Raw genomic sequence first — 14,809 nt, 5'->3', positions numbered from 1 at the left:
GAACTGCACTCCATATTCAAGTTGTGTGCGTACCATGAATGCATATAGTGGCATTATGATATTTTTGTCCTATTAGCTATCCCTTTCCTAATGGTTCCTAACATTCTGTTAGCTTTTTTGACTGACATTGCACATTGAGCAGATTGTGACATATTATACCTTGGGGGAGCATCTTGTAACCCCCATATTCCTCATTTGTATATAACTGTGATATTGAATATAAAGCATGCCATATGAGGTATCAGGGAAAAGGTTATGATTGGCTGAAAGTCACTGTTCTATCTAAATATGTATATCATTAGTGTATATGAAGTTATGACAATGTGTTGTATGGTTGCCACGAAAATATGCTGTGGGTTTGGGAAGTACTCAGACACTAGCTCTCCAGAGACAATGACAAGGGAGGTAACCAACACCCGGGGGGGGGGGGGTGCTGAATAGTAATCACCAGCCATTGTCCAGCAAGGGAGCTACAATGCAATGATTCACCTGCAAAAGGCCACACCAGGGGAATTGCTCAGCCTTGCTTGGGGACTCAGCAATGCCCACCAGATATGCCTGGACTTGTGTTCTTGAAGCACATGGACTAAGGGTATAAAACAGAACACAGTGGCCACATGATGGGCCTTTCTCCTGTCCCCACCTATGCTGCAAGCAACAAGGACACTCAGAAGACTGAAGACTTTAACAGAGGAGAATAAGATGGGTGAGAAACACCAATTCCCTATGCCCAGTGCAACCCCTGAACAATAACTAAAGAAAGAACTAAAGAGATAAGGTGGGTTCTGGTATTGAGAGAGACTAGCTTTCGCACTTTCCCAGGCGGTGAAGAGCTCTGTGTGTCATATGGAAGGATAAAACCAAGTGTCCCCAACACAAGGCAAACAGAAGATACATCACAGAGCACAGATAAGAAAAGCAACTCTTTGATCAGAATAATATTCCAAATACAGTTATCAAAAAATGCCACACTCCCTCTCCCGATATACACACCCAGGCAGGCTGGACTAGAGTCACGTTCGGAGCAACCAAAAATGATCTCATTAGCTCTTTCCTCTATCTTGTCTTTCCCTCAGTGAGGTATGAAGAGTCTCTCCTTCATGAGATTTCCAAATAGTTTGTAAACTCCAGTTAGAGTGTATGTGGAGAGCTGGGGTGGGAGAGCACCAGCTGCAGCCAGGTAGCCTATGGGCTTTTCCTTCTCTCACAGAAGACTGGCCGTTTGTTCAATTTATCAAATGGATGAGTTGTGTAAATAGCCTGACTTTTTCCTTCCTTCCTTCCTCCTAGGCAGGAATTCCTAGGTTCACTGGGCCCAGTTTCATCTAAACTTAAAAAAAGAAAAAGATCTCTGCTTTTGCAAGTGCGGCCAACTTTGTGAGGCCTGTTTACCCCCTTTTATTTTCTGTCACCCTCCAGATTATTTCTTTTAGAATAAATTCTTAAAATAAATACTTTTAGCTAGACAGCCCTTCCTCCAGGTTTGACATTTCTGGCAGGTTTTGCAGGGTGGAGCCACGTGCAGTACCTGTCTGAAGGCCAAACCAGTAAACTCTGCCTGTTCTAGCCTGGTGTGGAGTTTATACACTCTTGTGAAATTTCAGAAAAATACACTTGGAGCTTTTCCCCACATTTCTTCTGTGGATTTTTCAATAAACACACATCCCCAAAACAGTGCAAGTGCTGAGCCAATATGTCATTTAACCACTCTAGTGTCCTAGAATCTAGGAAGCAGAGTGGGAGGCAGGAACAACCTAGCATTCACCTGCTAGGGTTATAGACAGCAGTAAAGCATGTATTCTCTATTTAAAGATACAAGGTGGGTGAGGTAATATCTTTTACTGAATGAACTTATGTTTGTGAGAGAGACAAGCTTCCAAGATACACAGAGCTCTTCTTCAGGTCTCTGTGTAGCTCGAAAGCTTCTTTCTCTCACTAACAAATAAAAGATCCCATAAAAGATATTACCTCACCCACCTTGTCTCCCTAATATCCTGGGACTGACACGGCTACAACTACGCTTCATATTCTCTATATAGTCATCCTCTCTCTGCTGTTAGAAGAGAAAATGTCAACATCAATTAATCTAACAATTATTCAAGTGAACATGTATAACTCAGATTCTGAAATGTGAACAGTTTAGTGGAACTAGAATAGTCTTTGGCTTACCATGGCAAGGTGCTCTTATGAATGCAATTTACAGTAGGAAAGCTTTGACTCAGAGTGGAATTTCCACTACACCATTAAAGCTGACGCATTGGAGAATCTAATGATTATTTTCATCCTTGATTGTTGGGATTAAGACAGAATTGTGGTCTTAATCAAACCTGTCTGGGAGAGAAAAGAGAAGCATTCTCCCCTTTAAAACATGTTCTATTAATAAAAAACAGATCTAACTGGGCATCTCAGGCATTTCCCCTCAGATCATGTGCTCAGGTTTATTTATGGATGAAGATTCACAGTAAATACAGTACTTTTTCAAAATCAAATTTCTCACTAATACACGTCTCATTCTGGAAAAAAAAAAAAGCAAGATTTGGAGGAATTCTAAAAATGAGAAGTAGCACAAGAATCAAATGCAATGATAAGTCAATTTTCTCTGCAGAGATCTGTGTTTGGCTAGGGTGCACCAGAAGTCAGTTATTTCTTTTAAATTATTGTCCAGTTGTTTACAAAAAGGTCAACAGTGGGAAGTCTCACCATTACATTAGCAAGGGGGAAAGGTATCAATTTTTGAATCAATGGAATAATTGCCTCCTTTCCCTGCGCATTGGATTTACTTTAATTACAGTCCAGAGACTGACTATATCTTAAATCTCAGTTCTGAAAATAGTTGCAATACATACCTTTAGTTTTGGCCACCAACAGATGTCAGCACTTGAATATCAAAGTCCTCATCTGGGACCGGATCTTCAGTCCTTCCAAAACCAAAATTCTCCCTTTAGCTCAGGAACCTGATTGTGGAGTCTGCACTCGGCAAAAAAACCTCCCTATTGAAGTCAAGTTTTGCCTGAATATGGATTGCAGAATTAGGTCTTTGAATTGGCTGGTTGTTGGCAATTGGTAATAACCAGACAACAACAACAACATTATAATACTAAGCATTTGCTCTTCTTCAGCAGCATTTATCCAAGGATCTCAAAATACTTTACAAACATTAATTCCTCCTATGAGGTAATTATTAATCAGAATATTTTACAGATGTGGAAACTGAGGCATAACTGGCAAGTGTTGTGTTCCAGGTGTGACATTTTATGCAACTTACAAATATGTTTCAGAGTAACAGCCGTGTTAGTCTGTATTCGCAAAAAGAAAAGGAGTACTTGTGGCACCTTAGAGACTAACCAATTTATTTGAGCATGAGCTTTCGTGAGCTACAGCTCACTTCATTTCATTTCATTTGAGCTCATGCTCAAATAAATTGGTTAGTCTCTAAAGTGCCACAAGTACTCCTTTTCTTTTTACAAATATGTGGTATGGCTCATTAAGTAAATTGCACATTTACAAGTAATTTGTGTATGACCATAGCCCTGGCTTCATCTTAAAGTCAACATACTCTCCCTCAAACAGTGGTAGGGGCAGGACATGGAGCTGCACAAAATTTGTCAGCTGTGACAGGTGGGTGTATGCTGAAGGGCACCAGGGAAGGTGGTGGGTGCTGTGTGGGGAGGAAGATGGGTTTGTGTGGAAGATGGGGGTGTCTGGGAACTGGCAGAGTGGAGATGGGGGGAGCAATGGGAGGAGTATCTAAGGGAAGTTGGATTTGTGGGGGTTTTCGGGGACAGCTGGATAACTTAGGGGCGAAGCTTGGGCCAGCTCGTTTTCTGGGGGATGTCGAGGGGGAAAGGCTGGGGTCACGATATGCAGAAAACTGGAGGTTTTGGCCAGGAAAGACTTTGTGGGGGAAGACGGGGCCGGCTGGGCTTGCCAGGGCTGGGAGGAAGAGCTGTGGGGACTGACTGGATTCAAACGTTTGAGGGGCTCGCTCGCTCGCTGGGGGGAGAGGAGCCTAGGACCCCTATTCCCCCTCCCCCTCCTCTGGGCTGCTTTCCCTGCGCGGGCCCAGCCGGGGGCACGATGAGACTGGCCACTTGGCTACTGGCCCCCAGCAGATGCTACAACAGGTGCTGGTGGCCGCAGCGCCGGGGGGGGGGGGGGGGGGTCGGAGGCGCCAGCAGCAAGCCCGGCCGCCCAGGCGCTGACGTCCCGCGAGCGCGAGGCTCCGAGAGACGCAGGCCCGCGGCAGCCTGGCCCCAGGCAGAGGCCGTTGGTGCGGGTCAGCCGTGGCTCCCGCGTGCCGTTGTCTAAGCGCCAACCCGGCCTCTGACCGGCACCAACGACTCTGGGGCTGCGGGGAAGCCCCCGAGCGCCGCTGCTCTGCGGTGAGCAAGGTCTGGGGCCGCCCGCAGGGCAGGGGTGGAGAAGGGTCAGAGGCGACGAGCGCTGCCTGGAACTGCAGCGACCCCCCCGCCGCGGCCTGAACAGCGTGCAGAGCAGGCAGCGCCTGCGCAGTGTGAGTGGTGCAACGGCGCTGAGATCGCTGAGGTGGGGCTCGGCCATGCTCCCTGAGATGCGGTCTCAGTTGTGGCAGGCAGCACAAGTCAATCGACGATCTCAGTCCACCGACAGAGCGCCGCCTCGGAACCTGTTTCAGTATCCTAGCGCATGCGCCGTAGCGACGCGTCGCTCCTCTCTCAGCCACTGTCACCAGGGAGGAGGGTACTGCCGCCGCGTCCTGCGGGCGGGCGGGCGCGCGCAGGTGTGTGTTGGGTACCGCGCGGGCGTTGTGGAGAGGGGCGCGCGCGCACGGGGTGCCTCGCAGGCCGCGGGCGGGGGGGGGTGTCAACATGTCCGGTATGGGGGCTGGTTCGTGCGGCTCCGGCTCCGGGGCCTGTGGCGGGGGGGTCGCCGTCGCCTCCTCCCCGGGCGGGGGGGTGTCGATGTTCCGCTGGCTGGAGGTGCTGGAGAAGGAGTTCGATAAGGCCTTCGTGGACGTGGACTTGCTGCTGGGGGAGATCGACCCCGACCAAGCGGACATCACCTACGAGGGGCGGCAGAAAATGACCAGCCTCAGCTCCTGCTTCGCCCAGCTCTGCCACAAGGCGCAGACCGTCTCCCAGATCAACCACAAGCTGGAGGTGAGGGGGGAAGGGTTAGGGACGTCAAAAGGACGGGGCATGAAGGGGGTGGAGCTGCGGGGCCGGGGGTTGAGTTGTTAGGGGAGGTGGGAAGTAAAAGGGCTTGACAGACGGAGGGGGACTTTCCCCCCAGTGCTCTGATTGCTGCACTGGCCTCCCATTGGATAGACTGGGATTCAAGGTGTCTGTTCTGCTGTTCAAAGACCTCCCTGCTCTTGGGACACCTCTTGCTCGCCTCAGCTGGAGCTTGGCTTCCCATGACAGCTATGGGCTCCTAGTCTAATTAATCCATGGACTAGTACAAAAACACACGACTTCAGCGTAGCTTTCTTAGAATATTCTTTTCACAACTCAAAAACCAAAAAGCCACCTAACCAGATGAACACATTCAAGAATCTATAACCAAAAAAGCACTGTTACCTACAGAAGGAAATGGGGAAGAGTATATTTTAAAAACGCAAGGCACTCAGGTATTATGGTGATGTGCACTGTGTAAGAACCTGGATGAGTAGTTAGATTGACCACCAACTCTAGCTCTCTCATTCCTCTGAATGATTCATAAGTAACTTAAATTGCCTTTAATGTGATCACCCCCTTACGAGTAAGCTACAGCGTGGCCTATTGCAGAAATAGTTGACTGTGGGAAGAAAGTACCTTGGCCTTGTTTTTAATCCTGTTTTTTCCTGGCAGCAAGACATGGGTGTGCAAAATATCCCTTGGGTATTAGTAACACAGTAGCCGAGATGGAAAATATTTCAAAGTAGAGTACAAATGAATTCAGTAGATAACTTTGCTCATTACAAACAAATGTGATCTTGCATCTCACAAGAGTGCTTTCCAGACTGATGTTTATGGTATTATTTATGTGTGTGTTGCTGTGCATTCGATATGACAAGGTTCCTGCTTGACAAATTTAATGTATATAGTTATAATATGGTGGTTTACTGAGTAGTTAAATAGACAAAATCAACATGGATAGCATGTTATGGAAGTACTATTCCGTTTTATTGTACCCTGTGAAACAGGTGGGTTTTATGAGCTATTTGAAAGGGAAGGAAGATGCATGGCAAATATTGATTTGGAAAATTGTTCCATGTATAATTGCTGGGGAAAACAAGCATTAAATCTTCAATGAGGTAGAGAAAAAGGGAATATTTTGAGAGAGATGCTTTAGTGGTGCATGTGGAGTGGGACTGAGACAGGCTATAAGAAGCAATGAAGACTGAAGATGATATTGGAATTGTGGAGTGAGCAGAGACAATGATCTTGATAGTGGGGGCACAATTTAAAGCAATGGTTTTCAAACTTTTTGAGCTGAGCCCGCTCACCCCAATTTAAGTTACAATTTTTGGTTGCACCTCCCCCCAAACCAGACAAAAGGTGAGTCAAGGGGTGGAGGTAGTGCTCCCTCCTGAACGTGTGAGGCTGAACTGCAAGGCGATGCTGCTTATCCTCCCCCTCCCTCTCCCCCTGAATGTTCCTCCACGGCCCTCAGTTTGAAAACCTCTGATTTAATGGTTCTGGTGTTATATAGTGGGGTTCATGGCGGGGCATATAAACCCTGACAGAAATCTGGGTGTACACCGTGACCCTGCATGCCCACCCCCCCCACATACACGCACCTCATCTCTGGGAGTGAGTGCTTGAAAAGTGAAGATAAGCTTTTTCATGTTAGTGAAATAATTTTCCATTGAGCAATTACTTTTAATACATATTTGATATATACAGGGTTTTTTTTTGGTCTTTTAAAAATATCCATTTAAATGATTAACTTGTGCATTGTAGTTTTCATGATATCCGTTTTGAGAAACCTTAAGTTTTAGAGGCATATATTTGAAATGGAAACTGCTTATTTGAAGGTGCTTATGATACAGTTACAAGCTATGATGAGAATAAGTTCTTTGTCTTTATTACAGACCTTTAATCAAAAGAACTGGTGCCCAACATGAAGGATACAGTTACAAATTTTGAAACAACTCACCTGGGTCAATATTGGTACTTGGAACATGATCAGTAGACTCACTGCAGTTTAAAATTCATGTTACTCTCTTTTATATAGTAATTAAAATGACAACCATTACCTAGTAGCTGGCTACAAGGATTTAAAAGCACCTGCATATTTTAGTTTGAAGCCTTCATTAGGGTCATGAAACTGCAGCGAAACTCTGTTTGGTGAGGGTACCAACATTTACTCAGAGGGACAAGGTGGGTGAGATAATATCTTTTATTGTACCAACTTCTGTTGGTGAGAGAGACAAGCTTTCGAGCTTGTAGGCAGAGCTGTTTTGAAAGCTTGTCTCTCTCACCAACAGAAGTTGGTCCAATAAAAGATATTATCTCACCCACTGTCTCTCTCTAATACCCTGGGACCATTATAGCTACAACAGCACTGCCTATAACATTTACTCAGGTCACTTGTTTCAACTGTCATCTTAATTTTTACGTAAGCTGTTAGTAGTATCAGAAAACAAATCATGAATTCTGTTTTTATCTGGATGAGTAAGATACGTTGACTTTAAGACATTGAAGTACTACTGATTATCTGAAACGAAGGTCCCCCAATTCGGTAGATACTTGTATGTGAGTTGTCTTATTGGATTTGATGAGACTGTTTATATTTTTGTCTGTGCCCATCACCATAGTATCTGTGTAATGGTATATATGTGCAGAAGTGTTTGCAGGACTGTGGGCCAACTGTATAGAAAGGGTTGCTCTGTGAAGGTAGAAGGTGCTAGTAGTGGTGCCAAAGTGCTACTTCTCTTCCTCCTCTCTATAGTTTCCAAAGGGTTTTCAAAGCATTTCTAAATTTATTTATTTTTTAAAATTCTCTTGAAATGTCAGTATTTTAGCATTGCATCTTAAACACGGGTCAGTAGTCTATTTACATACTATTTTGAAGAGTATAAGCAAATAAATAACTAATGCCTGTATCATGTTCTTTTGTTTTGTTTTTTTGTTTGTTTGTTTTAAATCAGAACTCCCCTGTAGAGCTGTAGTGGTCATGTTATTGCATTGCAGACAGGCAAATAGAGAAGTGCTGTTGAATTAAGTGTAAGATCTTGGTTTGTTCAGCAAATTAAATACACATTTTCTTGTCAAGGAAGTTGCCCTTGAGGGCCACAGTTTAGTGCCTTGTGGGCCATGGATTGGACACTCCTGCTCTAAGGAGTTTGGTACTTAAAAATGTTTGTATATTGTCAGCACTTAGATATTACTACAGTGAACGGCAGCAATATAAAACTTTAAGATAGTCAGTAATTTAAGGATAAAAAACATTCGAGGGATGCTGTAGTAAAATTGGTATTGCAGACCCAGGAAATTCAGGTTATGATTACATTTAAAAGAAATCCAAACGGAGATGCATAGTTAAGACACCCAGACAACCTTAACTCTTCCCTGTAGTGACAACATGCAATAGGTATACAGTTACGATTAGTCCATAATAGTGTCTGTAGTCCCACATTAGTTTAATCTGATTTGTAAAGGCATATTAGATTTGTTTTCATTGTTTTTCTTCATGTCAGTACAGGCTAGAGTTCAGGTTAAGCAGATTAAGTAAGCCTCCTATTGCTACAATCTTTCTGGAAGTCATCTTGGCTTCACTCTTATTGGGAAAAATGGACAATGGTGGTGGTTTTGAAAGAGGGCATCTTGACTGTGAATGCGCTAGGCCTCGGGCCCATTGAGAACAATAGGAGATGACAGCCATTTTGAAATAGTTCAAGAAATTCCCTATAGTACATTATTTATCAGTCTCTTCTGAAAAAGAAATTGTTGTGAAAAATAATGGGGGGAAATGACCATTACTTGTTTAAAAAAACAAAAAAACAAAAACCAATATTTTACTGTAGTCCATGCACGAAATTTCAGTGAATTTTAGCTTGTAGGACGTTTCAAATGTGTGTTATTCCACTGTTAAGATCATTCTGGATGAAAAGTGGCCTGAGATAGGGTGTTACATTTATTAAAGGATCTTTGTTTAATTAGGCTAATGGATTTATTTATAAATTCTTAAAATTTATTCTGTACTCAGAGTAAATGTTGCGATTTTGGAGGTTACACTCTATTCTTTGTATGTAACAAACTGTTTGAATACCTGCGCTTCCAGTACAAAACTGAACTCATCCTTAACTATGAGACTGTGACTTGCACTTCCATAAACTGTCTTTAAAGAGGCCGCACCAAAACCTCTAAGGTGCCCTGACAATGAATTGTACTTAAAGTAACAGAGGCTGCAATTCAGCAAAAACACGTATGTGTTTAACTTTAAACACACGAATACTGTAGCCTCCTATGCTTTCTCATAGGCTTAAGTACTTTGCTGAATCAGGCCCATTATGATAACTGCTCAGCATCTTAAATACTCATATATAATTAACTTGTTAACTCAGCTGGCCAGGAGCATTAAATAATCATATATAGGTAACAGTAAGGTTTCTGTCTTACCAAAAAAAACCCAAAACAAACATGCAGGTGGAACCCTGTATCCATACAGAGCCCCATTGGTTTCTATACAAGTGTGAAGTCCAGATTAAGATTAAATTACGGGTTTGGGGTCTTACTCAGCTAACAGTAAATCAAGGAACCATGTCTATAATGTTTATTTTTGTATTTTCAGTGCAACCTAATAAAGAGATCTAAAAATGTTGCCAGCATACATTCTTTTGAAATGTGGTTCTAAGTTTTCTCATTATTTAAAGAGACCATTTTAGATAAATCAGCGCTCAGCTTTACTCCTAGCTCTCTGTGTATGTTGGCATGGAAGTGTTGGTACTGAATGTGATCGAGTCTTTTGGAACATCCACTGGATCAGATTTGGTCCAGTTAACTTTATATCCAGTGATGTGGGAAGTGGAGGTGACGATGTGCCTGTATTCTTAAATATCATCGATATGAATCCAGGTTCATAAGGGTCATCAGAAGTATGCATGTTTAAGTTTATAAGTTTCTCATCCATCTTCATGGCTTGTAGGAAGGGATTGGCTGCACTTAATCCATATTCTCGTGTTTCTGAAATCCTAGAATTTTGTCTAAGAAGTTTTGATTACCTGACTTGTGCTTCAGAAATCAGTGTGTGTAAAAGACAAGACAAAAAAAGAAAAGTTGAACTTCCAAAGAGTAAATGCTAGCGTGCTAGTGTTTTGTTTTTAAATTGTATTCACTGAATTATAAAATTTGTATAGTTAATAACACTCTTAAAATAATGACATCAATAATAAGGAGCATAACAGTTTTTAGAAGGTATGGGTATTCTTGGTATACAATTAAAACATATATGCAACTTGAAAAAATACTCCTGTGATACAGACATAATATTGAAATTGCCAGCAAGAGTTACAGTAGATTAAAAAGGAATTCTGAACTGTATTTTTATAAATAAGTACAAATAATATAAGTCAAGTCCAGAGTAAAACTACAATTATGTACAAAACAATGATAGCGATCAGTACATAAAACAAAATAAAAACACAACGATAATAGCTCGCAGCAGGAACAGGTATTTCCATTCTAACAGTAGAGATGGAAAATATGTATTATAAATATAAATATTAAATGATATCTCACTTATATCCAACCAAAACAACTCCTTGTGAAGTTTATATTTATTGTTAGCTTGTTAGTTATTAGTTTACTACAAGGGAAAAAGAGTGCAAACTTGCAAAAAGTCACGTGTCCAGAATGGGCTTCAGCACAACAGACAAAGCAGATGCTGTTTGTTGCTTTAGTCCTCCAACCAATGTTTCAGCATGTTTCATCCGGACTTTCAACTTGACCTGAGGAACAAGCAAATCAGTACTAGTTGTCACATACCATTTTTCATTGTGTATGGAAATATATTTAAATTGCGCCAAAGTGAGTCAGAAGTTAAGGATGTGTTCACTACTATCTGCTAAATTTGTATGAAATACTTTTACTTAAATGTTATTAAAGTTAAGGGACAATTCAGTTCAACTTTCTTTGTTTTGTTTGGATTATAGCATTAATTTAGGTCCTTAATATTTAGTTGCTGTGGTCTCAAATATTTGTATTTAATACAACTGTTTGTATCAGCATAGCATGTTCTTTATGTTCTTCTCGGGGTTACAAGAATGGTGGAGCTCCTGTGTTAAACTTTACCTGAATGTTTTAACAGTTTGAAATCACTGAAACACGATAGTAAAATAAAGTTTGTCCTATTCTTTTATGTGGTTGTGATAATCAGGACACAAATGTTATTTATAAATGTCATATTGTGTAAATCGGAGCTTGAAAAAATCCTTTCACTCATTCACGTAAGAACACAAGAGCATAAGAATGGCCATACTGGGTCAGACCAAAGGTCCATCCAGCCCAGTATCCTGTCTACTGACAGTGACCAATGCCAGGTGCCCCAGAGGGAGTGAACCTAACAGGTAATGATCGAGTGATCTCTCTCCTGCCATCCATCTCCACCCTCTGACAAACAGAGGCTAGGGACACCATTCCTTACCCATGCTGGCTAATAGCCATTAATGGACTTAACCTCCATGAATTTATCCAGTTCTCTTTTAAACCCTGTTATAGTCCTAGCCTTCACATTTATACACCCCATCACAACTACGTTAAAGTGCACTAGGGAACATTATAAAGAGATTATTCATAGAAAGTCCTGAATATTACATAGAACTCAACAATTACTAAAAATAAATTGTGATAAATGAAATAACCCCCGAAAAACAGAAGCTGTAGACATGGCTTTAAGATTTCTTTTTTCACACTCAGGAAGACAGTACTGTATATTAGTTTACACTTGGTTCATGTTTGGAGGGTGTATTTTCTAACTGCAAGACTAGAAATATTCTTAAATGAAAAATAAGTTTCTGCAGAAATTGGTGGATGAGTCCTCACCCTTCAGTTTCTGGGAAAAGTTTAATTCTTGCTGTTGGGATATGGAATAGAGGATTTGTTAAGCCATGCTTATATTATAGAAACACTAGTTTTAACAATTTCCATCCCAACATCAACCTCAGCCTGGACCAGTCCACACAAGAGATCCACTTCCTGGACACTACGGTGCTAATAAGCGATGGTCACATAAACCCCACCCTATACCGGAAACCTACTGACCGCTATTCCTACCTACATGCCTCCAGCTTTTACCCAGACCGCACCACACGATCCATCGTCTACAGCCAAGCTCTACGATACAACCGCATTTGCTCCAACCCCTCAGACAGAGACAAACACCTACAACATCTCTATCAAGCATTCTTACAATTACAATACCCACCTGCTGAAGTGAAGAAACAAATTGACAGAGCCAGAAGAGTTCCCAGAAGTCACCTACTACAGGACAGTCCCAACAAAGATAATAACAGAACGCCACTAGCCATCACCTTCAGCCCCCAACTAAAACCTCTCCAGCGCATCATCAAGGATCTACAACCTATCCTGAAGGACGACCCATCACTCTCACAAATCTTGGGAGACAGGCCAGTCCGCGCCTACAGACAGACCCCCAACCTGAAGCAAATACCAGCAACCACACAACAGAACCACTAACCCAGGAACCTATCCTTGCAACAAAGCCCGTTGCCAACTGTGTCCACATATCTATTCAGGGGACACCATCATAGGGCCTAATCACATCAGCCACACTATCAGAGGCTCGTTCACCTGCACATCTACCAATGTGATATATGCCATCATGTGCCAGCAGTACCCCTCTGCCACGTACATTGGTCAAACCGGACAGTCTCTACGTAAAAGAATAAATGGACACAAATCAGATGTCAAGAATTATAACATAAACCAGTCGGAGAACACTTCAATCTCTCTGGTCACTCGATTTCAGACCTAAAGGTCGCAATATTAGAACAAAAAGACTTCAAAAACAGACTCCAACAAGAGACTGCTGAATTGGAATTAATTTGCAAACTGGATACAATTAACTTAGGCTTGAATAGAGACTGGGAGTGGATGTGTCATTACACAAAGTAAAACTATTTCCTCATGTTTATTTCCCCCACCCTCCACTGCTCCTCGGACGTTCCTGTTAACTGCTGGAAATGGCCCACCCTGATTATCACTACAAAAGGTTTTCTCTCCTCCGCTCTCCTGCTGGTAATAGCTCATCTTAAGTGATCACTCTCCTTACAGTGTGTATGATAACACCCATTTTTTCATGTTCTGTGTGTATATAAATCTCCTCACTGTATTTTCCACTGAATGCATCCGATGAAGTGAGCTGTAGCTCATGAAAGCTTATGCTCAAATAAATTGGTTAGTCTCCAAGGTGCCACTAGTACTCCTTTTAGTTTTTAGTAAGATACAAGTAGTGTCAGCAGCCTGCAGACCAGAAGACTAATAGCCAAAATCAGGTGTGGAATTGTAAACTATGTATTAGTTAATGGAGACTTGATATAAGTTACATGAGGAGAGGCTACTGTTGTGAAAAACAGTAACCCCCCACCCTTCCACTCACACACATCTTAAGTGTTTAACTACATTCCAACAGATGTGTGTCCTGATCGTGCAAAGAAGTCCACATATATGGACCCCTGTATCTGCATGAAGCATTTTTGAAGTAATGTACGGTGCCTTTTTTTAACAGTGTCAAGCACACTATTGGTGGTTAACTAATAAACTGAAAAAAAAGTTGTTTTTTGTCTGATCATGGTCTCTTTTATCCAATAAAAGTTTCTCCTTTTTTAATATATGTTTGTTTTGGTCATGTTCACAGTACTTCTGTAATAAATTAAATGTCTTAACGTGAGTTACCCTTACAATGATACGAGAGCTCAGTGGTTACAAACTTCACAAAAGCATTAAGAAATGCATCTTAGTCACTTTGATATAGTTCGTGGTTATGTTCAGAAGTTTGGTGTGAGAATAGGAGTTAATGTATGGCATGAATTGTCAAGGTAGAACAAAGCCAACTTCCCTGTGTCCTTGGAAGCCTTCCAGTATTCCCTTCCCAACTTTCTGTGGGGTTCCAAAAAGCTGTCCTATGTTCCCTTCTCCCTCTACATCCTATCTCTGGGTAGTGTCATCTACCTGAATTCAACTACCATCTCTGTGATGACGACACTCAGATCTACCTCTCTTTTCCAGACTTGTCTCTGCTTGGCCTGTGTCTTTGACTCTCCTCATGGATGTCTCGCCATCAACTGAAGTTTAGTGTGGTTAAAACAGAGCTCCTACTCTTCCCCAAAGCCCTCCTCATTTCCTCCTTTCTTGATCACTGTGGATAACATCACCATCCTGCCTGTCGCTCAGGCCCATAACCTGCATGTCATATTTGACCTTTCTAGGTCCTCAAATCCAGGTTATATCTGAATCTTGCAGATTCTTTCTGCATAACTTCTATAAGATATGACCTTTCTTATGCATCCATACTGCTAAAACTCTTGTCCAAGCTCTCATCATCTTGTGTCTTGATTACTGCAACTTTTTTCTCTTTGGGCTTGACCAATGCAATCTTGACCTTCTCATATCCATTCAGAATGGTGCTGCAAAGATCATTTCCCTAGCCTATTGCTTTGATTGTGATACCCCTTTGCATCTCTCCACTGGCTTCCTCTTCTCTGTCACATCAAAAATAAGCTGTTTATAAACACTTTCAAGGCCCATCACAGTCAATCCCCACCCTATCTATTATCTCATTTGGTATTGAGCTGTTGACTCCCACCTCCAATGTACATATGATGTCA

General features: G+C 42.1%; 1 protein-coding gene across 2 annotated transcripts in view; it reads left to right on the top strand.

Moving 5' to 3' along the window:
* The first annotated feature begins 4,832 nt into the window (after nt 1-4,832).
* GOPC (golgi associated PDZ and coiled-coil motif containing) overlaps nt 4,833-14,809 on the top strand; it is a 53,493-nt gene continuing 43,516 nt past the window's right edge. The window contains exon 1 of one of the 2 annotated variants that reach the window (XM_074948300.1): nt 4,833-5,138. In XM_074948300.1, coding sequence (XP_074804401.1) covers nt 4,848-5,138 — 291 coding nt within the window. In that variant the 5' untranslated portion in view covers nt 4,833-4,847. The remainder of the gene's footprint in view (nt 5,139-14,809) is intronic. The other variant, XM_074948301.1, reaches the window with a different exon arrangement.

The sequence above is a fragment of the Natator depressus genome, chromosome 3, assembly GCF_965152275.1.
Source record: "Natator depressus isolate rNatDep1 chromosome 3, rNatDep2.hap1, whole genome shotgun sequence".
Classification (NCBI taxonomy): domain Eukaryota; kingdom Metazoa; phylum Chordata; order Testudines; family Cheloniidae; genus Natator; species Natator depressus.
This window is presented reverse-complemented; position numbering and strand designations above follow the sequence as displayed.